This window comes from Lithobates pipiens, unplaced genomic scaffold (genome assembly GCF_037356315.1).
Source record: "Lithobates pipiens isolate NorthernLeopardFrog02 unplaced genomic scaffold, aLitPip1_a1.2 Scaffold_3, whole genome shotgun sequence".
Classification (NCBI taxonomy): domain Eukaryota; kingdom Metazoa; phylum Chordata; class Amphibia; order Anura; family Ranidae; genus Lithobates; species Lithobates pipiens.
In genome coordinates this window covers 33,559,916-33,586,467 of record NW_027507790.1, presented here as the reverse complement: position 1 = coordinate 33,586,467, position 26,552 = coordinate 33,559,916, and the positions used below count along the sequence as shown (strand labels likewise).

General features: G+C 46.0%; 1 protein-coding gene across 1 annotated transcript in view; it reads left to right on the top strand.

The window, feature by feature from the left end:
- PRODH (proline dehydrogenase 1) overlaps positions 1-26,552 on the top strand; it is a 255,515-nt gene that overhangs the window by 114,533 nt on the left and 114,430 nt on the right. The window contains exons 5-7 of the mRNA XM_077461427.1: positions 8,700-8,764; positions 21,120-21,236; positions 23,957-24,036. Coding sequence (XP_077317553.1) covers positions 8,700-8,764; positions 21,120-21,236; positions 23,957-24,036 — 262 coding nt within the window. The remainder of the gene's footprint in view (positions 1-8,699; positions 8,765-21,119; positions 21,237-23,956; positions 24,037-26,552) is intronic.

Here is a 26,552-nt window from a genome sequence, read left to right as displayed (position 1 = left end):
AATGCATTTCTACTCCAGGCTTTCTAATTGGCTGCTCGCATAAATAAAAGCCATTTCAGCACTGCTAAAAGAGTATCAGACTACTGGTCCCTTGACCGAGCTTTAACCACTTTAGCATCAGAAGATTTGGCTGCTCAATGACAAGGCCATTTTTTACAATACGGCACTGCATCGCTTTAACTGACAATTGCGCGGCTGTGCGACATTGTGTCCAAAATTGACATCCTTTCCCCCCCCCCCCCCCCCCCCCACAAATAGAGCTTTCTTTTGATGGTATTTGATCATCTCTGCTGTTGTTTTTTTTTTTTTTTTTTTTTTTGCAAATCTGTTTATTGGAATTTAAACAGTGAACAAGCAACCAAAAGCAAAACAAAACAAACAAAAACAAAAACACATACATTGGTCACAAAAAGTGTTACAGGCGTGGCGTGTATAGAGTTGCAATACAAGACAGTGCGTTACATACAAAACATGTCGGAGAATTCAAGGCATCACACCGGCCATAAAGAGCCGTCTCCACGTGCAGTAGGACGACTCGGAACTAAACCATGCTACTCAAATATACAACATTTCCACTTTTTACTTTTTATTCATTAGAGAAGCACTTTTTATTTATTATTTGTCATTTTATTATTATCCATCATTTCTCGGACTGTTTTCATAAGAGTATTTATTCAGCAATTTTCACATTTAATATTTTGTTAATATTTCATGCATGATGTTTTGAAGATTTAAACACTTTATTTTATTAGGATACTATAATATTCACGGTTGAATATTGCACATTTATCACTTTTAGTGAGGTGAATTCACTGTTGCACCACATGTGTTTGAGTATTGTATTTTATTCTAGGTAGCGCCGCATTCCTTGCATTTTTATATTTCTTTTGGTGTTGAGATCACTATTTTTTGCTGGCGGCTTCCTATATATATGTACACGCATTTAGATATTTTTTAGGTTCACATATATATATATTTTGTAGGTATTTTTTACACATTTAATATTAGCCAGGTGGAGCGCATTAGTTTCGTGCATTCATTTCCACTAGTGCATATTCCTGTTTATCAACAAACGATAATGCGTTAAATAGGCGGTGGGTCTGAGGCCGTGGAGGCATCCGCCAGCCAGCTGGACCAGACCTTGTTATATTTTTGCGGGCAACCCCTATTAACATAGCAGTCTTTGTAGAGAGGCAGGCTATCGTTCACCAATTTTTTCCACAGGGAGAGAGGAGGAGGAGTAGGCTTACGCCAGCTGAGTGCAATGGCCTTGCGGGCATAGAAGAGAAGTAGCCCAGCTAGGGTGCGCCGCGCCACAGTGGGAATTAGATGGTCTAGCAGGCCCAGTATGCAAGTTTCTATAGAGAGTTGGAGCGATATGGAGGTGACCTGTGTAATGACCCCTAGTATCTCCTTCCAATAGTCAACAATGGCTGGGCAGGTCCAAAAAATATGAATGAAGTCCCCCGGTATTGTCCCACAACGCCAACATCCCGGGGGGGAGGCGGGGTTCATTTTGTGCAATCTGTATGGGGTGAAATATGCTCGGTGGGCCATATTAAACTGTATCAGCCGATCTCTTGGGGAGACCGGGGATCTGAAGGGGAAGTCCCACATGTCATCCCAATCATCATTATCAAAGGTGGGAATGTCTCGCACCCACTTATCTCTAAGTTTTCCCAAAGTAGGGAGGGAGGTCATTACCAAATGGGAGTAAAGTTTTGAGGTGGGCTTATTGTCACAGCTGGACCTGAGGAGGCCTTCCAGTGCGGACTGGACAACCAGGGGGGGAGAACTGGAGAACTGGCATCTGAAGGCATGGGAGAGTTGTAGATACCTAAAAAAATAACTCAGTGGGACGTTGAAATCAGAGATCAACTTGGGGAGCGGAGCCAGCGATTGGTCAGAAATCACCTGGTCCACTGTTCTAATATTGAACTTAGTCCAAGCATGGGGTTCAGGCAGTTTGTAAAACAGCTCCAGGGTGAGGTTTCGCCACAAGGGGGCAGCTGGAGAAAGTGCATTGGTAGGGTATTTTCCAATTTTAAGTCCTGCCCCCCATGCACGTAACGTGGTGCGCATGGAGGGGGTCAGTGGGTACGGGGCCTTCGGGCCACGATAGAGTAAAAATTTCAACGCCTCCAGCGACCCCAACACCGCCGCTTCAACCAGGGTGGCAGGGTTTGTCTTATCAGGAGTGAGCCACCAAGCTGCTGTAACCAGCTGGGTGGCTAGAAAATATTTGTACAGGTCAGGGCACGCCAGTCCCCCCTGGGAGGACGGACGCGTAATTGTTGGCCATCCATACCTGGGGGACTGGTTTCCCCAGATGAAGGAGGCAAAAAGACTATGCAGGCGGGAGAAAAAGGATTTGGGAATCCAATGTGGAGATTGGCGAAGTAGGTAGATACATTTCGGTAGGATTTTCATTTTTATCAGGTTTATCCGCCCTAGCAATGATAGGGGTAGTGACTCCCATGCCTTCAGACGCAGCCGCATCTCATGAACCACTGGGGATAGATTTAGGGGTACGAAGTCCGAAGCCTGCCTCGAGACCACAACCCCAAGGTATCTGAAGGTCTCCACCCACTGTAGGGGGTATATCAGGGGGGGCAGTGTCGCGAGCCGCTGGGTCTATGGGGAACAGAAGCGACTTCGACCAGTTAACCTTAAGGCCCGTGATCGTGGAGAATGAGTCAAGAATTTGTAATGCCCCTCTGAGTGAGGAGTCCGCATCGTTGAGGAAGAGAAGGAGGTCGTCCGCATACAGGGCGACCCTCTCCTCCAGCCAGCCAACACGCAGGCCCCTGATATGCAGGGAGGTACGTAGGGCCTCCGCCAGTGGTTCCATTGCAATGGCGAATAGGGCCGGAGAAAGAGGGCAGCCCTGCCTCGTGCCCCTGGACAAAGGGAAGGACCGTGAAAGACTCCCCCCCAACTTAATGGCTGACGTGGGGTGCCTATAGAGCGTCTGAAGCCACTTAATAAATACCAAGGGGAACCCCATTCTGCGGAGGACCTCCCAAAGAAAAGGCCACTCTACAGTGTCGAAGGCCTTCTCTATGTCTAGGGAGGCCACCACCCTGGAACCCTCAGTAAGGTGCTGAGCATGGATGTTAGTAAACAGGCGTCGTAGGTTGATGTCAGTGGCTCTATTAGCCATAAAACCAGTCTGGTCTGTCTCTATCACAGACGGCAGTAGGGGCTGTAGTCTCGTAGTGAGCAATTTGGTAAGAATTTTGAAGTCCGCATTTAGGAGGGCGATAGGCCTATATGAGGCGCAGGATGTGGGGTCCTTAGGGGCCTTGTGGATTAGTATTATGTGTGCATGGCTCATGGAGGTGGGAAGGGTGCCCTCAGCCAGACAGTGAGTATAGAGCGGGGCCAGCTGGGGGGCAAGCTGGTCCCCGTGGGTTTTGTAGAACTCCATAGGGAGGCCATCCGGACCCGGGGATTTCCCTGTGGGAAAGGAGCAAATGGCCCTCCGAACCTCCTCCGGGGTAATGGGCCTTACCAAATTTTCTCTCTCGGCGTCCGAGAGCCAGCCGAGTGCCAGGGGGTCCAGCCAAGGTGCCAGGTCCTGTGGCCTGGGATCCGAGGGCAGTACGGAGGTATAAAGGGTACTATAGTATTGCCTAAATGCGTCCAATATGTCTGGAAGAGAGGAGACCGATTCACCCGAAGGGGACACCACACTAGGTATCACCGTCAGGGGCAGGTCGTGCTGAGCTAACATTGCCAGGAGACGACCGTTCCGGTCCCCCTGTTCAAAAAATCTTTGCTTGTTGCGGTAAAGATCCAGTCTGGCAAGTTCTGTGAGGTGGAGGTGTAAGTCTCGTTTCGTCGCATTAAGGGCCTCGAAACTAGAGTCAGTGCATAGGCCTCAGCCTGGGCATCTACCTTGCTCTGTAATTCAGTCGTGGTGGTGGCTTGTTCTCTACAGATCCCAGCTATGGAGGAGATATAATGACCTCTACTGAAGGCCTTGAATGCGTCCCAGGTAACCTCGGGGGAGGAGGACCCTGCATTAATTTGCCAGTATTCGGTAAGGTGGGGCGGGATAGTGTTGACCAAATCGGCATGGGAGAGCCAGTGGGTTCCCAGGCGCCAAAGGGCCGAGGTTCGGGAAGTCGGGAAGTGGGGGAACGGACATTAAGGAGGAGGGGGCAGTGGTCCGACAGCCCGCTGGGCAAGTACGTGGCGTCTAACACGTCCGATAGCATGGCTGGATTGGCAAAAGCTAAGTCGATGCGTGAGGACATTTTATAGGTGGTGGAAAAGCAGGAGTAGGCCCTAGTCGAGGGGTGTTTCCATCTCCAGGCCTCCGTCACTCCCATGGCTTGTGCCCAAATGGATAGGTCAGGGGAGCATTGTTTGGGGGGGACCGGTCTGTCCAAGTCCGGGGCTAGAATGGCATTAAAGTCACCCATAAGTAGCAGCCTAGCGGGGCAGTACGGGGTAACCTTTTCCAGGATAGTGTATAAGGTGGATGCTGAAAAGGGAGGAGGCAAGTATACATTTACCACAATATATCTCATTCCCCAAACTGTGAAAACCACTATCACATATTTGCCCTGAGGGTCGGTGTGAATCTGCTCCACTGCACATGGAAGGGATTTGCTAATCAGCACCTAAACCCCCCTGGCATAGGTAGAGTAGGAGGCATGAAAGGCTCTCTGGATCCATGGCTTCCTCAGTGCCAATAGTTTGCTGCCCATAAGGTGCGTCTCCTGAAGCAGTACTATATGGGGGGGGAGTGCAATTTCAGATATTTAAAGAGAACTGCCCTTTTAAATTTAGAATTGAGCCCCCGGACATTCCAGGATAGGATATTAATAGAGGACATGTCACGCGTGGCCATCAGAAAGTGCCACTATTATGTCAAGGAGACACACCGGAGCGTCAACATCATGCACCAAGAGCCGCCTAGACCCAGAGAGCCCATTGTAGGAAAAATCGTGACCAGACAGTAACCATACAAACAAAGTAAATACATTAACAAAAAACAAACATACCCTTGGTGACCGCGAGGGGTCAACCCTGCCCATAGCCGATGGCATCCCTGAAAACTGGGGAGCGATCAGATTGGGCCTATACCCAAAAAATAACAATTTAACCCCTTAAACTGTGCACGGTAGCAGTCCGATGCCGTGCGTGAGAACTTATAAAAATCCTCCAGGGGGCAGTCCGCTGCAGGTCAGCAACAACACTTCGTGCTAACCCGAGTGCCACAAGGGGAGAAAACAAAAAAAACGAAAAACAAAAATCCCCCCAAAACAGGGGGAAAATATATCTTCCGCGGTGTATTCCAGCCGGGACGGAGAGGTATATCCCCGGCACAACTTCAAACTTCACCGAGGCAAGCCAGAAGGGGGGGGGGGGGGGAGCAACAACTTATCTTGTAGAGTTCCTTGTGGATAGCTCGCTCAAAATAGGATTTCGTAGACAGGTAAGGATGAAGGGCCGGTACTTGGGCCTGAAATGACATAAGAGTTCAGAGTTTGCCCGTCAGTTACATTGCTGTCCCCAGTGAGCCTCAGTCGACCCCCGGGCCTCACGATTGAACGGTGCACGCCACCTCAGCACAGCCCAGTAAGCCAGGCATCCGCCTCGGCCGGCGTGTCGAAAAATTTGACAGTGCCCTCATGCTGGATTCGCAGGCGACTAGGATAGAGCATGCCGTATTTAATATTGCGGTCCCGTAGTCTGCGCCTAACATCAGTGAAAGTCTGCCGTTTTCTCTGTAGGTCCGGGGGGAAATCGGGGAACAGCATGATGCGTGCATTACCATATTGCAGATTCGGGTGCTTCCTGGCCTCGGCGAGTATACGATCTCGATCACGGTAGTTGAGGAAACGCACCAAGAAGGCACGCGGGGGCGCGCCTGAGACAGGGCGACCCATCGGAACGCGATGTGCACGTTCTGCCACATACGTAGGAGGGACCTTGAAAAAGGCTTCCGCAAAGTCCGCAGGGCGCTCTCCCTCCGAGCCCTCAGGAAGGCCCAGTACCCGAACATTGTTACGTCTCATTCGGTTTTCGGCATCGTCTGACTTCGCCACTAAGGCTTTAAGTGTGTTGCGTATGTCCGTGAGTTGGCCGGCGTGCTGTCCCGTTCGATCCTCCACCTCCGAGATCCGGTGTTCAGATTCTGAGAGACCCCCCCGTATTTTATCCAGGTCATTACGGATAAGGTTGCACTCCTCTGCCAGGTGATCAATCCGTACCAATAGAGATGTCCTGCTGCTTTCAATCGCTGCTAAGATCATGCTGGTGTCACCTGTGGGAGGCTGGGGTGAGGAGGGCGTGGGAATGTCAGCTGGGGATCTCTGCTGTTTTTAATTCTTTTTTGCGCTATTAAACAAAAAAAGACCATTTTGGAAAAAAAACACTATATTTTGTACTTTTTCATGTAATAAATATCCCCAATTTTTTTTTTTTTTTTTCGAAAAAGCAAAATTTTCCTTATTTTAGGACGCTATGTGTTCTACATATTTTTGGTAATAGAAATTGCAATAAGCGTACGTTGATTGGTTTGCGCAAAAGTTATAGCATCTACAAAATAGGGGAAAGATTTATGGCATTTTTATTACTATTATAGCGATTTTTTTTAATTTTTTTTTTTTTATCGGGACTGAAACATTATGGCAGACAGTTGGACACTTTTGAAACATTTTTGGGACCATTGCCACTTATACAGCAATCTGTGCTATAAAAATGCACTGATTACTGTGTAAATTTCACTGGCAGGGAAGGAGTTAACAGTAGGGGGCGATCAAGGGGTTAACTGTGTTACCTAGAGAGTGATTCTAACTGTGCGGGGGGGACTGCTTGGGTGAGGAGACCGAACATTGTTGTCTCTGTGTAGAGCGATTGCAGGTGCCCGGCGAATCTGTTCGGCGTCGTACGCGACCCCCCCTAGTGGTCAATAGACAAACTGTCATACAGCTATTCATATGGGTAGAGCAATTAACTTCATGCTGGAAGAAATGTGTTTTAATCACATTAGTACTCCGACATTTGTAATGCGACACAGAGAAAATGGCTAGGCATGCAATGGACGATGTGTGACCTTGTAGGCCTCATGCACACAATCTTTCACTCCTTGAATGCTTTTTCTCCAGGGGAGGAATACACAGCTGAAAAATCACACAAAGCCACATTTTGCATGTTTATGTGCATTTGTTCGTTGGCATTCATACATTCTATTGCCAGAATATTAATGTACTCTGCCAATTAACTGCTTTCTTACCGTGCTATAGCTGAAAGACTGCTACAGCACTGCTCTCAAGTTCTGGAGGACATCCATGTTTATGCCTTCCATGCGCCCCCTGAGGCACGCATCGGGCACACTCTGTGACCGCTGTGTCCGTTGGACACAGCTGATCACATATCACAGTAAAGAGCCAATCACAATGGCCCTTTTACCATGTGATCAGCTATGTCTATTCCCAGATAATCACAGGTAAACCGACTCACCAGTTATGGGCTTTACTTTCCTCACACTGTCTGTGTGAGGATAGGAGAGCTAATTGGCAAGTCTGATAAGGCACAGCGAGTACTTTTATTTACGTTGATAATCGGGGCACCGATCATCAGTGCAGCCTCATGAGTGCCCGTCAGCGCAGCCTCATCGGCACACATCAGTGAAGAAAAATTACTGCAAATTTTTTTTAACCGAAACTAAGAAAAATTTTGTTTTTGTTTTTTCAAAACTTTCTTTTACATCTTTGTCTAGCAAAAAATGAAAAGCTACAGGGGTGATTAAATACCACCAAAAGAAAACTGTCTCAAAAAATTATAAAAATGTAATTTGTGTACAGTGCTGCATGACTGTGCAATTGTCATTCAAAGTGTGACAGCACTTAAATCTGAAAACTGGCCTCAGCAGGAAGGGGGTGAAAGTGCCCTGTATCGAAGTGGTTAAAATGCGTTATAATTGCACCTAATTGAATGCTCGTAAGTGCAAGTTTTTGCTCGTTTGGTGTTTTTTGTTTTACCTCCTGAATGTTTTGGCAATGCGTTTCCTTTTTATTTCTGCCTCTAAAGTATTCTACCTGCAAACACCCATGAATGCAAACCTAGAGGGGCATTGTAAAAGCCTTCTTTTATATCCTTTTGTGCATGGGGCCAAAGTTGCCTGTCCCTCTGGTGAATAGTGGCAGGCTTCCTGCAGCAATACACAGATATAGTAGAATCGATCAGCCATTACACTACAAACTGCAGCCACAGCATGTGAGTCAATCATTACAATGGAAACATGAAATTGTAAAATGCCTTTAGGGTTACACTTGAGTATGGATCTTTTTCAATGCCCATAACAAAGGAAACCAATGGTGTAGCTCTTACAAATACATAAAGCCTACAGGTAACTGGGCTTCCAGTATATGCCAATATGACAATAGGAAATCACGGCTAAAAGGATGCAGGCATAGCAGCTTTCCTCATTAGTGCAACGCGGGTGCACAGCTAATAATTATAAACCACTCGCATGAGACTTAATTTACCCATATGAATACAAACACACATGGATTTCTTCAGAATAACAAAAGGTAGGAATCTGCAATAAAGTTTGTTAAAATCCTTGCAACGTACATCGATCGCCCAGAATGTTTTTTTTTTCTCAACAAAAGTGGAGTTGCGCTTTAAGTGCAAAACAATAGAAAGAACTGAAACTTTTTATTTTTTTTATATTGTAGGTGGAAGTTCTGAAGATGGCTTTTCTGCAATCAAGCTCACTGCATTAGGAAGACCCCAGTTTTTGGTATGCTTGTGTTACTTTCTGTTTTCCATTTAGTACATGAACTGTCTTGATTAACTAATTTCACTAGGCATATAAAAGTTAAATCTTAATTCCCTTTTTATGGTGGCTTTACATTGCCAAAAATGATATTGAGTGTTTCAGAGTATAGAAAGTAGGGTAACCAGGCAGAGTTGGCAAGCAAGCTTGACACTGGTCCAGGAGGCCAATAAAAGGTTTCCAAATCCACCTTGCTTCTGTTTGAGTGAGTTCAGTGGAGGCCACCATGGGAGAGGACAGGTGTAGAGTCAGAGTCGGATTCCTGAAGCCAAGTTTCAGTAACCAGACAAATTGGAAAAAAAAATGTAATGGACAGAGATTAACTTATTAAATAATAAGTGGGCATTCCTGAGAGCACATGAGAATAGAATATGGCAGGGGTTGGTCCTAGGTATTCAGCACATGGCATTGCAAAGCCCATGATTACAGCTGTTGTTTCCTAATAAGCAGAAAATCATGTATCACGAATATAAAAAGTGAATTATTATGCAGACTTGGTACCAGTCGCCAAACTGTACCTTACAGAATCCTCCACGAAAGCAAATGCGCCACTTGTTTTCTTGAGCCAGCAATATTTATTTACCTGCTTGTGTTACAGCTCTGAATCACACTCTTCAAAGTGGCAAATAAGGATAAAAAAATGGTGCTATATCAAAGCAGTCCGATTACTGATACACAAGAGGATGATTACTGACAAACATGAGGCACCTTAGACAACTTCAGGATCTAAAACCGAAAAAGATTGCCGTTACCTATTTAGATAATGTGTGTTTAGCCACCTCTGGACCGCCCACCGCCGTTATACTTTGGTACTTTGAAGAGGAATATTGTTGTTATGGCAGCAGCTGGCTGCCATAACCCCAGTATCCTCTTCAACGGGCCGTCTGCTTCAAGATAAAAGTGGTCTCTGCGGCAATTAGCGGCGAGATCACTTTTATCAGAGGCGGGAGAGGGCCAACCCCACCCCCCGCCATGCTTTGGTGCCCCCCGCCGCTTAATGGAGCCGTCGGTAGCGGCGGAGGCTATTCGATCCCTTCCCTAGCCTGACATGGAGACGAGTGAGGGGAAGATGGCCCCCACCCGTCTCCATATCACTGCCCATACCTCTTAAATTGGATGTAAACCCAATGTCATCCTTTCTAAACTACTGCCAATGAGGTTATTTATAAGGATATACATGCCTCCTGCATGTATCCCTACCTGTCAAATGTTTCCCCTCTGTCTGTTATGAGAACTGAAAAACTGCATATTCTGTGGGTGGGTCTGTTGTCTGGAGCATGGTGGGTGGAGTCGTGACATCAGTAGACTCCCCGCCCACATCTACACTCCCCTTGTCAATATGCATATTCTCCGGGGTATTTCTTACACTGAACTTCTGCTTATGATCTCTAACATCCAGTGAAAAGACAGGAAAGTAACCACATGACTTCAGCATGCCAAATCATGCTGAGGTGGGGAACATCCAATTCTGGCAGATCAGCAGAAGAAAGGAGTGGGAGAGAATTAAAAAATAATGCATGTCTCTTATGCTAGTGCACGAGATATGTAAATCATGTATATCACTCACAGCAAGGGGGAGGATTTGACAAAGTTTTTCTCTGTTTGTCAACAATAAGAGGATTGCTCAGCTGGATTAACTTTGTGGCAAAACTGGGCTTAAATCATAGGAAATCGTATACTCTACATTATGACATCCAAAAAAAACAAACAAACGATTTTTGGGTTTACATCCAGGGGGGATACATTAAGGGGACTTTTTTTTGTATTTGTTTAATGCCAATTTTTTTTTAAAATTGCATTTTAGTGTAAATATGAGATCTGGGATCATTTTGACCCCAGATCTCATATTTAAGAGGTCCTGTCATGTTTTTTTTTTTTTTTCTATTGCAAGGGATTTTTACATTCCTTGTAATAGAAATAAAAGTGACACTTTTTTTTTTTTTTTTTTTAATCGCGCCCCGTCCCGCCGAGCTCGCATGCAGAAGCAAATGCATACGTGAGTAGTGCCCGCATGTGAAAATGCCCGCTTATGAAAATGGTGTTCAAGCCACCTATGTGAGGTATCAACATGATCGGTAGAGCGATAGCAATAATTCTAGCCCTAGACCCCCTCTGTCATGCAAAACATGCAATCTGTAGAATTTTTTTAAACATCGCCTATGGAGATTTTTAAGGGTAAAAGTTTTTTGCCATTCCACGAGCGGAACATTATCTTTCACAATATAAAATAATTGGGCTAACTTTACTGTTTTATTTTTTAATTTAAAAAAAGTGTATTCTTTCCAAAAAAAAGTGTGCTTGTAAGACTACTGCGCAAATACGGTGGGACACAAAGTATTGCAACGCCCGCCATTTTATTCTCTAGGGTGTTAGAAAAAAAAATTATAATTTTTGGGGGTTCCAAGTCATTTTCTAGCAAAAAAAGAGGCTCCTTATTTGGACTAGTGCAAATTTTCACCTGTGCTTTGTGTCATACTGCAGAAGTACATTTATTTGTCATTTAGCTAAACAAAAGTTAGTGGCCTTTTGCTCTAAAATCCTAATAATTGTGGGTAAGGGGTTATATTCTTCTTTTGTGAGGACAGGGCTCATTTATTTTGATAAAACAGTTTGTTTTGTAACCTGTTAAAAGAAAAAAAAACTTGCAACCTCCTGCTTGGCTTGTATATTGAACTTTTAATTTAAAGCACTTGTATTGGGAACTGATATCTCTGGTACATAAGTCAATGCCACTTTAGACCTTGCTGATTTAATAGACACAAAGGAAAACCACAGCTGTTAATCGCACAATCTCTGTTACAAGTTCAGCACTGTTCAATACCACTTTGATTCGAATACTGCTCTGCGTGTATTTCATACCTTGCTTTCCAGATAAGCTTAAAGTTGAACTTAGGCAAACAACTAAATACACAGTTATAGTACTCTTAAGAAGCTGTTTTATCTGAGAAATGATTTGTATTTTTGTGCATTTATTTATTAGATTAAAAAAGTTATGTTACACAGCATGGCCAGCCTGGCGATCTGCTAGATCACCTTCCTGTCCACAGCCTGTGATTAAACAGTAAAGGAGCCGCAGCAGACTGACAAGGTCATATCTCTGCCCTCTCCCTTTGTGGCCATACTAGAACATTTGTATGCTTCACACCTGATTGGCACAAAGTATTGTCCCAGTCTGAGCGCTGATGTATAGGGAATTACAAATTCGTTTTTTTTAATTGTTTGAGGGACACAGGAATTCAGATTTTTTTTTTTTAACCAATTCAGCCCCGGAAGATTTTACCCCCATCCTGACCAGAGCACTTTTTGCGATTCGGCACTGCGTAGTTTTAACGGACAATTGCACAGTCATGTGACGTGGCTCCCAAACAAAATTGACAGCCTTTTTTCCCCCACAAATAGATCTTTCTTTTGGTGGTATTTGATCACCCCTACAGTTTTTATTTTTCCCCAATCGTCTTTCAGGACAGCCACCTTAGAGAGACACCGGCTCCTCCCCTCTGAGGAAACACCGCCTTCATTTTCATGATTTAAGCCCCTCCTCCCTTCGTTCCTCAGTTATGGTGTTTCCTCCGGCGGGGAGACATCGCCAAGGAACCTGAAGGCTGAATTCGGTTGGTGAATCTGAAAGCTATCCGAGCGGAGCCCCGGCCTCGTTCGGCTATCCGACCATTTATCGGTCGGTCCGGGACAGTCCTATCAGCGGGGAGCTGAAGTGTTCGTACTGTCCATATACCCTAAACTTCGCTTGGGGAAGCAGGAAGTTTATGGGGTCGTCTGTTCGTTCACCCGTGGGTGTTTCAACGGAACAAACAGTCCAGTCGGCTGGGGAAGCTGAATACTCGACTGACCTTTACACGCACTCCAATCTTCGCTTGGGGAAAGCAGGAAGTCTTTGGAGAGGTTCATCCCTGCGTTTCGCCCAGTGGGGTACTGAACGAAGGCGTCCAGGGCCCCCCTGTGTATGCAGCCGGCTGGGAGCTGGAAGCCGGACCGGTAGGCGGGCGACGTCAGTTCCGGTGGGGGCGGACCCCTTCGTTCAATCCGCGTCTTCCGGTTCCGGACGCGGCACGTGAAGGGGAACCTAGCGTTCGGCTGGTGCAGCCTCTCTTTCTACAGTCTGCACAGGTAGCTGTTGGAGGCACGTTCGTACCACGCTTCCTCAACGGGAGAATGTCCGAAGCAGAGGCTTCAAGAACTCCTGGAGATAACAGCACCAGCCACTCAAAGGTAATAGCCCTGGAGAGGGGTTCCCTTACCTTATAACCAGTAGCTCCACTGGTGTGTTTTCCCCCTAGGTGGTCGGGGGGAAGGGCAGTGCATCTGGGATCCAGGTGGAGATTGATCCTAGGAGGGGGCACTCCCGGTGGTTCTCTTAAGTAGTGCTGGTGTTTCTTTTCTTTTCTTTTTAAAGTTTATGCTGCTCTCTCTCTTTTGCTTCAGGTATCTCAGAAAGACTTAAGCAGGTCCCCCCTTGGCTCTGGGAGGAAGTGTCCTTCATGTAGAGCCTCTTTGGGGAATTCCTGGTTCAAGGCACTTTGTAAGGAGTGTTTTAAAGGTCTGGATAGCTCAGTCCATAGCTCTGTTTGGGTGCCATTAGAGAGCAGGCAGCAGAACAGGGTGCAGATCTGGCGGCTTTTGTAAAGGTTTCAATGCCCTCAGCTCCAGAGCACTCTTTTCACCAGCACAGCAGAGTGTTCCACCTAACCCAATGGTTGTTCCTCCCACAGGTTAGGGAGAATCCAGAGGGTTCCAGAGGGAAGTTGAGGAAGAAGTGGACAGTGCCGTCTCAGACTCCCAAAGGGAGACTGAGGGTGAGGACTTGGATGGGGAACCCAAAAGAACCTCACGGTATAAACTTCCCCTGGATGAGATGGAAAGGCTCTTGAGAGCTGTCCAAATCACTTAGGAGGCACTGTCACCCCACGATCAGATGTACTAGGGCCTAGGGGGAGCGGGTGTTCCCGGGTCATGACGTCTTGATTGATGCCATCAAGGATGGCAGGATCCCGAAGGAAAACTTTTCTTTTCTGGTGCATTAAAGCAAAGGTTTCCTTGGGCGGAAGAGGAGGCTCTCATCTGGAATAAAATCCCCCGGGTTAGATGCGGCCTTTTCTCAGATGTCCAGGCATACTGACCTGTCCTTGGGGACATGGGGGCACTTTTAGACCCTATGGTTTGAAGATGCCTGGGTTTTACCATAAGGAAATCTCTAAGCCTACCATAGCAGCCACAGTGGTGGCTCGTAGTACAAAGTATTGGCTTATCCAGATGAAGCAATGACGGCAGAGGAGTCTTTTCTATCCTCCTTTTCCCGTGCTGCTTTAGGCATTGGCATACTCTGCGGATGCTTCGGCTTAATTCATTCGATGGTATGCAAGGTCCTCGGCTCTGACCAACTCAGCCTGGAGGGCCTTAAGGCTGTAGACATGGCAGAGGGACAGGGCGTCCAAATCAAAGCTCGGTGGAATCCCTCTTTAGAGGAGACCTGCTGTTTGGGCCAGGTCTTGAAGCAGTGCTATCGCATGGCTTATAAGAAAGAGGCCTTTCCCCTTAAGAAAAAAAAAAAAAAAAAATAGGGGGAGCAGTTAAAAAGGGTCCTTCTTCCCCCAGTGGGAGATGATCACCTCCAATCAGTTTGTGTTGGGGATCATCAAAAGAGGTTACCGTGTGGAGTTTTCAGAGCTTCCCCCTTTGAGACTCCTTGTCACTGAGCTGACAAAAGGTGCCTTTCTTTCCTCTGCAGGAGTTAGAGGAATAGGAAGTGGTAATAAAGGTCCCAGCAGATTAAATAGGCAAGGCTTCTATTCTCTCATTTGGGGTTCGCAAGCCTGTGGAAAAGTTCAGGCTCATCCTGAGCCTGAATCGTCTGGGTGTCTTGGTCACCTACAGAAGTTTTTGGTTGGTTTTAATCACGGGGTGAGGGCACCTCTTCCACCAAAACTGTTTCAGGGCATCGGTAGTAAAGGATGCATACCTGCATATTTCCAACGCAGAAAGCCACCAGCGTTTCCTCATGCTGGCAGGGATAACCTCGGTAGGGGTGCTACACCTTCAGTTTAAAGCACTCCCCTTTGGGCTATCCCCTTCTCCCTAGTATCTTCACCAAAGGGGGTCACCTTCCTGCGATGGTAGAGGTCCTGTCCTTCCTGCGTCTCAGGGTAGTCTCTGTGATCGTGTATCTTAACGATCTTCTCCTGTTTGTCCCTTCTCTGGCGCAGTTGAACGGGGATCCACAGCTTATAAGGGACCTATTAGGGAGCCTGGGTTGGCCTCTGAACCTACGGAAACTCATCTTAAACTTCTTCCCAAGGGGGTCACCTTCCTGAGTAAAGAGGGTCAGGTTGAGCTTACTGACATCCACGCTCCTAGCTGTTCAGTGGACGGGGTTACGTTACTGTCGTCTGCAAGCTATTCATCTTGAAGGTTTGGGGCCACAGTAGAGGGCCTTAGGACTCTTTGTTTTCGGTTCTAACTCAGGTAAAGAAGCCAGGAGCGGTGGCGTGTGACAATGCGCGCCGTCTCCCAAAGGCGCAGTCTGCGGTTGGATTGCGTATGTCTGAGTTCTAGTCCACCCTGTGTCAAATCACGAGGGTCTCTGTTGCTAGCTTTAGCACGGTAGCTCATGACTGATCACCGAATGGCAAAGGTCACAGCTGACAGTCCCGTGCTGGCAAGGTAGCAGTGAGTAACCGACTTAGAGCATTGAGATAATACTACATAGCCTGTATTTTAAAGTCCCTTTGGTGGGATAGGGGAGCATGTTTGTCACAAGGCCTAGAGTGGATTTGGCCAATATCCAAGAAGGAGGGAGTCAAAGAGACCCTCAAAATTGGAGGGAGTTGAGAGCAGTAGATCTGGTTCTCAGGACCCCGTAGAGAGTGCTCTGGGGACATTAGGTAGCAGTCATGGAGACAATCCCTTGGCAGTGGCTTACGTCAATAAAACGGGGGCTTCTGGAGCAGAGCCTTAAGGGCCTTAGCGAAAAGCCACCCTCAGATGGGCCAAATGTTAAATTCCGTTCCTTCCAGTGATCCGGTGGAAAGGAGAGCAAATTCAGGTATTAGATGCCTCAGCAGGAGAACGCAGGGAGAGAGCAACCAGGTTCTCAAACAGGACGTTTTCGAAATGATCACCCGGGGGAGGGGGATGCCCTCGATAGACTTCTTTTTGCCCCAAGGGAAAACGCGAAAGAAGCCATCTCCTGTTCTATGAGCAGGGGAGATGGGATGTCGGAAGCAGACGCACTAAGCACAGACTTAGGATTTCTCTAGGTGCTATGTTTTCCCCCTTCCCGTCCTGATTCCCGTCTTGATTCCTGCAGAGTTGAGGAAGTTCTGGTGACTCTTTCTAATCGCACCTCATTGGCCCAGGAGGCCGTGGGTCTCCATTCTTAATTTCATTCGGTGGAACTCCCCTGGGTTTTTTCCCAGTGTCCAATCTGCTGCCCCCAGGTGGAACCTTGCAGCTTGGCTACTGAGGAAGTTCCGAATGGCAAAGGGGTCTCAGACTGTTAGTAGCCACTCTTTTGAATGGCAGGTAAATGGAAGCTCAGACCATTTTTTTGAGGGTATAGAGGCGGTTCAATAGCTGGTGCTCAGAGAACTCCTTCAAGGAGCACAGCTCGGGGGCCGTTCTAGAGGTCCGGCAGTCAGGGGCAGATAAAAGGTTAGCCCCGAAACATTGGAGAGTCAGGTATCCGTTTCAAGCGTGTTTCGGAATAGACTTCTAATGTCAGACCTTGGGATAGTAAGGTTCTTCAGAGCCTTAAGTAGGTGAAGACCAAGCCTTTGGTCGCCCCCTTCCCAGTCGGGATCTTGCTTTAGTTTTACAGGTTCTCACAAGGGAACCTTTTGAGCCGTTAGAACCTTGCTCGTTAAGATTGATCACTCCCAAAACTGTATTTTTGGTGGCAATCACTACAGCAGGGAGAGTAAGTGACTCGAAGCCCTTTCTATTAGGGCACCTTTTTTACCTAAGGTAGCCTCTAGTTTCCATAAGAATACAGGAGATTGTGCTACCTACTTTCTGTTCGAATCCAGTAGGAGAACAGGAACACGTTTCACAGATTAAGATGCTAAAAGATGTGTTCTTCATTATTTGGATTGCACAAGGTCAGTTCAAGAAATCTGATTCATTTTTTGTGTTGTTTTCTGGGGCTAGGAAGGGTTCCAAAGCCTCTAAACGTACGATAGCTAGATGGATAAGTTAGCCATTGGACAGGCGTACGTGACAGGGAGGTTAGGTCCTCCAGTTGGGGTTAGAGCACACTCAGCCGGGGCAGTGGCAACTTCTCAGGCAGAGTGGGCTGGGGCATCTCCTGCACAGATCTGTAGTGCTGCAACGTAGTCCAGTGTTTCTACGGTTGTGAAACATTATAGACTGGATCTTCTGTCAGCCAAAGAACAAGCCTTTGGCCGTATAGTACTGCAGGCAGTGGTCCCACCCTAAGGTAATGTACTCGCTTATCCTCTCTAAGGTGGCTGTCCTGAAAGACGATTGGGGAAAAATGGAATTACGTACCGGTAATGTCCTTTTCCAGGAGTCTTTCAGGACAGCACCGGTTCCCACCCAAATTGTTTGCAGATCATCGGGAACTCATTACATGAGGCCGTCAGGTAAGACTTAAAAAGTTTATTTGTTTGACGTGTTCTTGTGTCTCCCCAGTTTGGCCGGAGGTACTCTGGAAGAACTGAGGAACGAAGGGAGGAGGGGCTTAAATCATGAAAATGAAGGCGGTGTTTCCTCAGAGGGGAGGAGCCGGTGTCTCTCTAAGGTGGCTGTCCTGAAAGACTCCTGGAAAAGGACATTACCGGTACGTAATTCCATTTTTTGCGCTATAAACCAAAAAACAGCATCAATTTTGAAAAACGCATTTTTTTTTACCTTTTGCTATAATAAATATCCCCTAAAAATATATACGAAAACATTTTTTTTCGTCAGTTTAGGCCGATACGTATTCTACATATTTTTGGTAAAAAAAAAAGATCGCAATAAGCGTTTGATTATAGCGTTTACAAAATAGGGGATAGTTTTATGGCATTTTCGATTTTTTTTTATTTTTTTTTATTTTTTTATGTTTATATATATATATATTTTGTATTTTTATCATGACTGCGACATTATGGTGGACACGTCGGACATTTTTTACACATTTTTGGGACCATTGTCATTTATACAGCAATCAGTGCAAATTTAAAGTATGCACATTTACCAGTCTGGGTCATTCTGCCGACGTATATCAGTGTGCGCCAGGCGGGAACCAGTTAAACAGTTGAGTTATGCTGCCGCCAACATGAGGTTGGGACACGACAGAAAAAACATTAAAGCCAGCCCTTTTATAAGGCTACCTGCCAAGAGTTATGTCTCGGTTTCTTGCCAAGTCATCGTTCTCATTCTTCAGCTCTGTTGGAGCGAAGCTGAGGGCTTCGCTTTTCCATTAGGACCTCTGTGTCCACTTAGGACTTTATTGATTTGTTCCAAGTTTCTGGAGCAATTGAGGGACACAGGAATTCAGAATTTTTAAACAGTTGTGTCATACTGCCACCTGTAAGGTCACCGGCGAAACAAAAACTTTTGAAGCCAGCCCTTGTATATCTCTACCTCCAATCATCATGCTTCCGTTTTTTCCTAGTGTCTGGCGGTCTCTATGCCACAAAATCTAAAGCTGGACATGCTTCCCCCATTACATTCCTTAAAGGGGTTGTAAAGGTAAATGTTTTTTCACCTTAATGCATTCTATGCATTAAGGTGAAAAAACATCTCACACTGCCGGCGCCCCCAGTCCCCCCGTTTTACTTACCTGACCCCTCGAAAATCCCGCGCTCGCCCCCGCCGTCCTCTTCGCCGCTCAGCCTGGCCGCTGATTGGCTGGAGTGGATGGATTGAAAGCAGCGCAGCCATTGGCTCGCGCTGCTGTCAATCACATCCAATGACGCAGCGCGCCGGGGGGCGGGGCATTGTGATACAGCGAGCGGCTATAGCCGCCGGCTGTATCACGGGAGCGCGCCCGCAGTGCTTCTCACCAATGCGAGGGAGCTCGCATTAACGTGAGAAGCACCTGCGGGAGGAAGCAGAGACAGCCGCCGAGGGACCCCAGAAGAGCAGGTTCGGGGCCACTCTGTGCAAAACGAGCTGCACAGTGGAGGTAAGTATGACATGTTTTTTATTTTAAAAAAATAAAAATTTTTACTTTACAACCCCTTTAAAATGATGCGAAGCATGCAAAAGTAACTTTGCATTAGGATTACGGGTATCGCACACATGCTCCCCTATTCTAGTTCTCAGTGATCTCTTGGTACAACCCACATACAACAGATGACAAGAGGTGCACACAATCAAATACACAATTGGGGCGACTAGACCAGAAACCAGAAGTACACTGCTTCTAGGGCATGCTCACTGAGAGTAGCAACGGAGGATTCCCAGGATCAGCTACTATTCTATTGCTACTGTGAATAAAGAAATACGGTGAAATGGCAGGATCAACTAGGTATTTACAAACAATCAAAACATGAATAAAGACAAAGTTGTACAGATAGGTAGAGATCATATTTTGACATTAAACGACGACAAAATACATTTTGGATGTATTGACTATTTAAAGTGGATGAAAACCCTCACATATACGCAGTGAAGTGAACAGCCTCAGATGATACACAGGGATTAAACAAATCTCCTTACGTAAGTTTTATATGTATATCTGCTGTCGTCACCTTTTATATAATGTTTAGAAACTGCATGTACTGTTGATTTTTTACTTCCTCATTCATCTGTAGGAGTGGAGTATTGTTAGATGCCGTGAGACGGCTGATTGGAGGAAGGGCACACACCCACTTCCCACACATGCAGAGCATACCTGTGAATAGTCTACTAATCTATTTATAGCAACCTCCCCCACACACACTTGTATCTGCCATCGTGCTTTGAAGAGAGATAAAAAAAAACACTAAAGATAGCTGTAGCTCAAAATTCATGAATCAAGTTGACATCCTCTTTAAAATCGCTCATGATCGATCCTGCCATGAAGTGTCTTGTTCAGGCATTTTCTGTGATAGGGTGACCTTACTCTTTCCTTGTTACCCTATCACATGGGCTTCCTATCGAGAGTAGAAGTGGTTGTTTCTGAACACATTACATAGGCATAGTTCACTGATGTCACATACAGGAAACTTGCCTTGAGAGATATCATACAGCTATCTCTGAATTTCATGTAAATGGAAAGTGAAAATGAAAGAAAAAATGTATATAGGGCAGATGTTGCCTTTGGTCAAAGCAAAGAGTAGCTCCAGAGTGAAACGGCTGAATACCATTAAACTTATGACTTTTCCTGCTAAACATTAAAACTGATTTATCATATTAAAGAACCAAAAGGTAGGCTCAAGTGATGGAAAAGAGTAGGTCCAAGCGTGTTTTTTTTATAGATTTTTCTGTCATGTGCTGTTCAGTTCAGCAACCGCTGTATATTATGATTCTTTAAGTTTGCAGAATTGCACAGATTTATTTTAACCTGTTTTATGTAAGTTTAATTTATTTCCATGTGGCTAGATTGGTTATGTTTCTTATACTGTTTTTTGGATGGAATAGGGAGAGGTGGTTGCATCACATGATTTTGAGCTTTGCCACCACTTCTCAAGGTAAAGAGAGAAAATGGTGCTGGAACTAGGGAACTTACACCCATTAATGTCTGGGTCCATGGAAACGTGGTGAACAATGACAACTTGGTTATAGCCATTAGGGTAGCTTTGTTTCCCATTCATTGCCTATTTTGGCATGTGGATCCTTGGCATTTCCAAAGCTAGATTTTCTCTATTGCCATTTGGGGTTCTGTCGAGCTTTCTAAGTGTTTGCTGCTTGTATGTTTCGTACAGAGATAAAAACAGACATCCAGAAAACCTGGGCACATACGAAGGCAGCACCATTTTTTTTGCTTAGAAAAACAACTGTGCCGAACAAACTAGCCTACTGTTTGTTTCCATAGACAATCTGCAGTGTTCAGTCATTGTCAGAATTAATGAGCCAGGCATAGCCTGTAGCAATCAAAGTAATTTACCATTGCCATTAAAATATAATTTGTTCCAAATTAGCTCTTTACTTTGGGATCATTTCTATCGCTTGCCCATAATGTTGCTATTGTTCTTTTTTGCTTGTTATATCTATCGGTATATCATCTAAGAACATATTAAAGCCATTAATACACAGTGTGTGGTGTTTTCATAAAATCTGTATGTGGGAAATGAGATGAAGGGGAATGAAATGGATAGGATGGCACAGATATGCTTGTGTAACATGGCCCTCACCCCATCTTCCTTTTCTCTATCAGTTGCAGTTTTCTGAAGTGCTTATAAAATGGCGACGATTCTTCCACCAGCTGGCAGCAGATCAGGGCAAAGCTGGGTTAGCCGCTGTGGAAATTGAACTGGAAGTGGAAAAGTTACAAGTAAGCTATCACCCATTATCCAGGTATTAAATGGCTTGTATCCACTGCTGTGGAAGAAACAATTTGAGGAAGCGAGAAAAAACAAAAAACAAAAAAAACGGTAAAGGAAATGTATTGTGTTCCATTTTCGGTTGATATTGTCTTCAGAATAATTTCTTTGTTGCAGTGTATACAAAGCGATCATTTCTACAGGTCTTCTAAATAGCTCCTAGTCAGCTTAGTTAGGATTTCCTGCTAGGCATGTATTTCACAGCAGAGACAGGCCATGCCATTTGTGTCAGCTGTAAATTCTGTTTTTACAGGGCTTTTTGTGTCTTTTGTTTCCAAGGTAATTATAGATAAGAGATCAGTTCAAATTGCAGATGCACATAGGAATAGCAGGCCTGGGAGAAAGCAATGTATATAAATGTTTAATAAGGTGAAAATAAGACTGGGCCTTTTAATAGAGTTTAAATCCTTCCAGCGCAGTTAATTATGCAGATCGGTTTTGGTATCACTGTTCTTGCAGTCCTGGTATATTTAAATAGGCAACTATAAAGGTATGAGGAAAAATATACAGCATCTTGAATTAAAAGCAAAGCTTCTTAGCTCACTGTAAAAACATTAAGGCTTGGGTTCACACTATCTTCACATGCGCTTTAAGTCTGTAAGAACTCTAGATGTGTTTTATACATAATTTTTATAGCTCTGGTTTGATCTTGAAAGAATCTGGTTGCTCTAGGCCAGGGGTCTCTGACCTAGGGCTGCAGGTCACGTCCGGACCGCTACAAGATTTTATCTGACCCGTAGCAACCTTAACCATATGGTAATATGGAGGCAGCATATCCACTGCTAAGCCAACCATGACCCCGCCATCTGAAAGGTAAGGGGGGACTCCTGTATGCAGACAGAGGCTGCTGATTTTTTTTTTTGGCCTGTGACAATCTGTAAAATATACAATGTGGCCCTTGTACTGGAAAGTTTGGAGACCCCTGTTTTAGGTGGGATATCCGCCATTCTGTCCACAAGTCCAGTCAGCCTTGGTGTCTTACATTTTGGATGTGGTTTCACCTAGTGGAATCCAATTATAGTCCTCATACTGAGCCAATAAATTTATTTTGGGTTATCACTTTAAAAAGAAAATATGGATGGCAGTGAAACTGAACTCCATGAACATTTAGAAACACATATTCTAATATTTAACCATCTGCTGCACCTAATCATGATGATATCATAAAACACTACAAGAAATGCTTTTATAGACCTCTTAACACAGTTGAAGTACAGTCCATGTGATCTGAGCTTAGGATAGTAAATTCAATGTATAGTAATGCTTGGGTATAACTATGGTCCTTCCCTCAGTGGAATTCCTTGGAAGCTACAGACATTGCTTCACTCTAGCTTAGACGGGATATGGGAGATTGAGGGGGAAGGCTTGACTGGCAGGCCACGGACCAGACACAAAGGCACTGCTTCTACTGGATGTACTATAGTAGACATCCAGTCTTCTGGCCAACAAAGGCTGATTTTGCTGAGGTGAGTAGAGAAGAATGTTTCCCAGACAGCATAAAATATAGAAGGCAGTATATATTATTATTATTATTATACATGATTTATATAGCACCAACAGTTTACACAGCACTTTACAATGTATAGGGGGCAACACAATTACAGTACAGTTCAGTATAAAAGGTACAGGAGGGACTTGCTCGTAGAGCTTACATTCTAAAGGGAGGGGGTTGTGGTACAAAAGGTAATAGCTGCAGAGAATGATTTGATGGGGGTGGCTTGGGGACAGTTTTTAGGTGGGTATGGAATAGGCTTCCCTGAATAAATGAGTTTCAGGGATCTCCTAAAGGTGGCCAGGGTAGGGGCTGATCGGATATACTGGGGCAGGGAGTTCCATAGGATGGAAGTGGCTCTGGAGAAGTCCTGAAGACGAGTGAGGTAACAAGGGAGCTAGAGAGCAGGAGGTCCTGGGAGGAGCCGAGGGGAGGATTTGGGCAATATCTCCAGGTGAGGTTGGTGATGTAGCTGGGGGCGATGTTGTAAATGTCCTTGTATGTTAGGGTTAGCATTTTGAATTTTACACGGTGAGGTAGGGGAAGCCAGTGAAGGGATTGGCAGAGAGGAGTAGCAGTCACGGATCGGTTAGTGAGAAGTATTAGTCTAGCAGCAGAATTCATAATAGACTGAAGGGGGAATGGCCTGCTTAAGGGTAGGCCATTAAGGAGAGAGTTGCAGTAGTAAAGGCAGAAAATAATCAAGGAGTGAATAAGTTGCTATGTAGTGTCATTTGCCAGGAAGGGTCAAATTGTAGAGATGTTGCGGAGGTTAAGGCGGCAGGATTTAGCCAGTGATTGGATATGGGGGCTGAAGGAGAGGTCAGAGTCGAGTCGAGGATTACATCCAGGACCCTGGCATGTGTGGAGGGACCAATGGTTGTGTTGTTGATATTAATGGTGAAATCACAGAGGGGGGACCGTGAAGGAGGAAATATAACAAGCTCAGTTTTAGAAAGATTGAGTTTGAGGAAGTGGTGTGACATCCATACCACATCATATCATATATATCATATCATACATGTATTCACATAGTCTGTTACTGCTGTGCCCTTAACTCCACTTTTAAATCATTTAGAGAACTTCATTAACTAAGCATATCTTCTACTTGTATTATTTTCATTCATTTCACACTAAAAGCAGTCTGCCTATTTAAATATGACTTGTGTTTCTTTTCAGGAAAGTTTGGCCAAACTAGGAATTGCTACAAAAGATGAAAGTCATAACTGGTTCACGGGTGAAAATCTTGGACTATCGGGGTATGCTTTAATGAAAATTTTGTGATTTCAAAATACATGTGTGCTTATTTATTAATGCAGTCAAAGCCCACGTGATTTTAAAAGTGAAGTAAACCAACACTTATGCCGCGTACACACGTAGCCGACTATCCGGCGGACTTAGTCTGGCAGACTTCCCGCCGGACTTTCCGAACAGGCTACTTGCCCACACACGGCACTTTTTCAGCAAACTAATACGGCGTACTAAGTCCGTCGGACTATTCGCCGTACTTTGGAACTGAACGGACTCTCCCACACACGCGGAGGAAAGTCCGCTCATTTTGAGCGCGTCTCCAGGTAGGCGGGGCCCGCGAAGGAGACGTTGCTGGCCCCGCCACCTGGTATGGACTTAAAGGGGAACCCCAACGCTGAAAAAATTGGTGTGGGGGTCCCCCCCAGGTCCACATCAGACCCTTGTCCGAGCACGCTACCCGGCCGGCCAGTAAAGGGGGGGACGAGCGAGCCCCCCCCCCCTCCTGAGCCGTACCAGGCCACATGCCCTCAACATGGGGGGGTGCCTTGAGGAAGGGGGCCACGCGGCCCCCCCACCCCAAAGCACCTTGTCCCCATGTTGATGAGGACAAGGGCCTCTTCCCGACAACCCTGGCCACTGGTTGTCAGGGTCTGCGGGCGGGCCACCGCCTGTAAAAGCGCTAGAAGAAGGCACGGTGGCCCGGCAGAAGAACCGAAGAGGGGGACAAGACCCCCGAAGTAGGAAAAAGAAGGCGGCAGCGAGGAAGAAAGCCGACGAGAAGACCCCCGAAGATGGAAGACCCCCGGAGCTGTGCAATAAACTATTTTAACCCTTGTGTGTTGTGTTTTTTTTTTTTACAGGTGAATGGGTAGGGGTACACAGACCCAACGGCCACGGTTGTCGGGAAGAGGCCCTTGTCCTCATCAACATGGGGACAAGGTGCTTTGGGGTGGGGGGCCGCGCGGCCCCCCCCTTCCCCAAGGCACCCCTTATGTTGTGGGCACGTGGCCTGGTACGGCTCAGTAGGGGGGGGGGGCGCTCGCTTGTCCCCCCCCCCCCCTTTCCTGGCCGGGTAGCGTGCTCGGATAAGGGCCTGATGTGGACCTGGGGGGACCCCATGCTTTAAGTCCATACCAGGTGGTGGGGCCAGGGACGCATCCTTCATGGGCCCCGCCTACCTGGAGACATGCTCAAAATGAGCGGACTTTTCTCCGGGCAGGAAAAGTCCATTCATTTCAAAAGTACGGCGGACTGGCATACGCACGGCCAGATTGTCCGCCGAAATGCAAGTCCGGCGGGAAGATTGGAGTGCAAAACTACTTTCTAAGTCCGCCGTACTTTCGGGTCAAAAAAGTCTGCCGGAGGCTACACACGGGGGGGGGGGGGGGGTCGATGGTCCCGCGGACTTGAGTTTGCCGGACTTTTCCACCTGATTGTTTGATCGTGTGTACGCTGCATTAGAATGCTAATCATTTGTAACTGATTGCTGTTAGAGCACTTTTTACACAATCTTGCCTTCTTAAATAAGATAGAATGTGATATATCTGTAGTATGCAATAATAATAGTAAACCCGTGGACTCTCCTTACCTACTTAGAGGAGCTCAAATCAGTTTTCTGAGAATTAAAATTCCCTACAAAAACTGTAACTGCTGACATTTACTAATCAGATATTTAACTGTACCAGGATCCATGCGATGCGTTCACCTGAGGGGGCATTGGGGACCATGTTTGTTCCTCAACCCCAGCACATTAACTGTGGGCACCCGGCTGTGACAGCTTACGGCTTCACAGCCGAGTGCCCTCTACACATCATGTCTGGTCCCGCAGTCTTCTGGGACCTGTGATATGTCCCAGAAGACTGTGGGGAAGTAGAAATTCTGTTTAGATCGTCCAGACTGTCTTCTGCCAAGTACAGGAACCCGCTCCCCCCCAAATAAAAATAAAACAAAATGCCAAATGTCAGAGGGGTGGGGAGGATGGCCTTAAAGTCTAACTGTCTAAATGTTTCTAGCTCTATAGGGTACACACCTGTAGATTATTGCAGAAGATTATTGCAGAAGATTGATACAATTCGTGTGGAGATTTGTACTGTTCTGATACCCTCCACGCTTTACACATCATGCCCACAGGCACAATCACTACTTCCCTCCCTCAACCCCACCACTATAGACGAAGTTGCTAAACTACTTGGTAATGTCCACCTTACCACCTGCCCTCTGGATCCTGTTCCCTCGCAAATGCTGCGTTCACCCTCTGACTCTATGCTACACTCTCTAACTCACATCTTCAATCTTTCCCTCTCTTCTGGCATCTTCCCCAACTCTCTAAAACATGCACTTGTCAAACCCATACTTAAAAAACCCTCACTGGACCCATCCAATCCAAACAACCTACGCCCCATCTCCTTGCTCCCCTTTTTATCCAAACTACTCGAACGTCTGGTCTACAACCGACTGAGTGACCACCTCGCTGATAATAGCCTTCTTGATCCCCTTCAGTCTGGATTTCGTCCTCAACACTCCA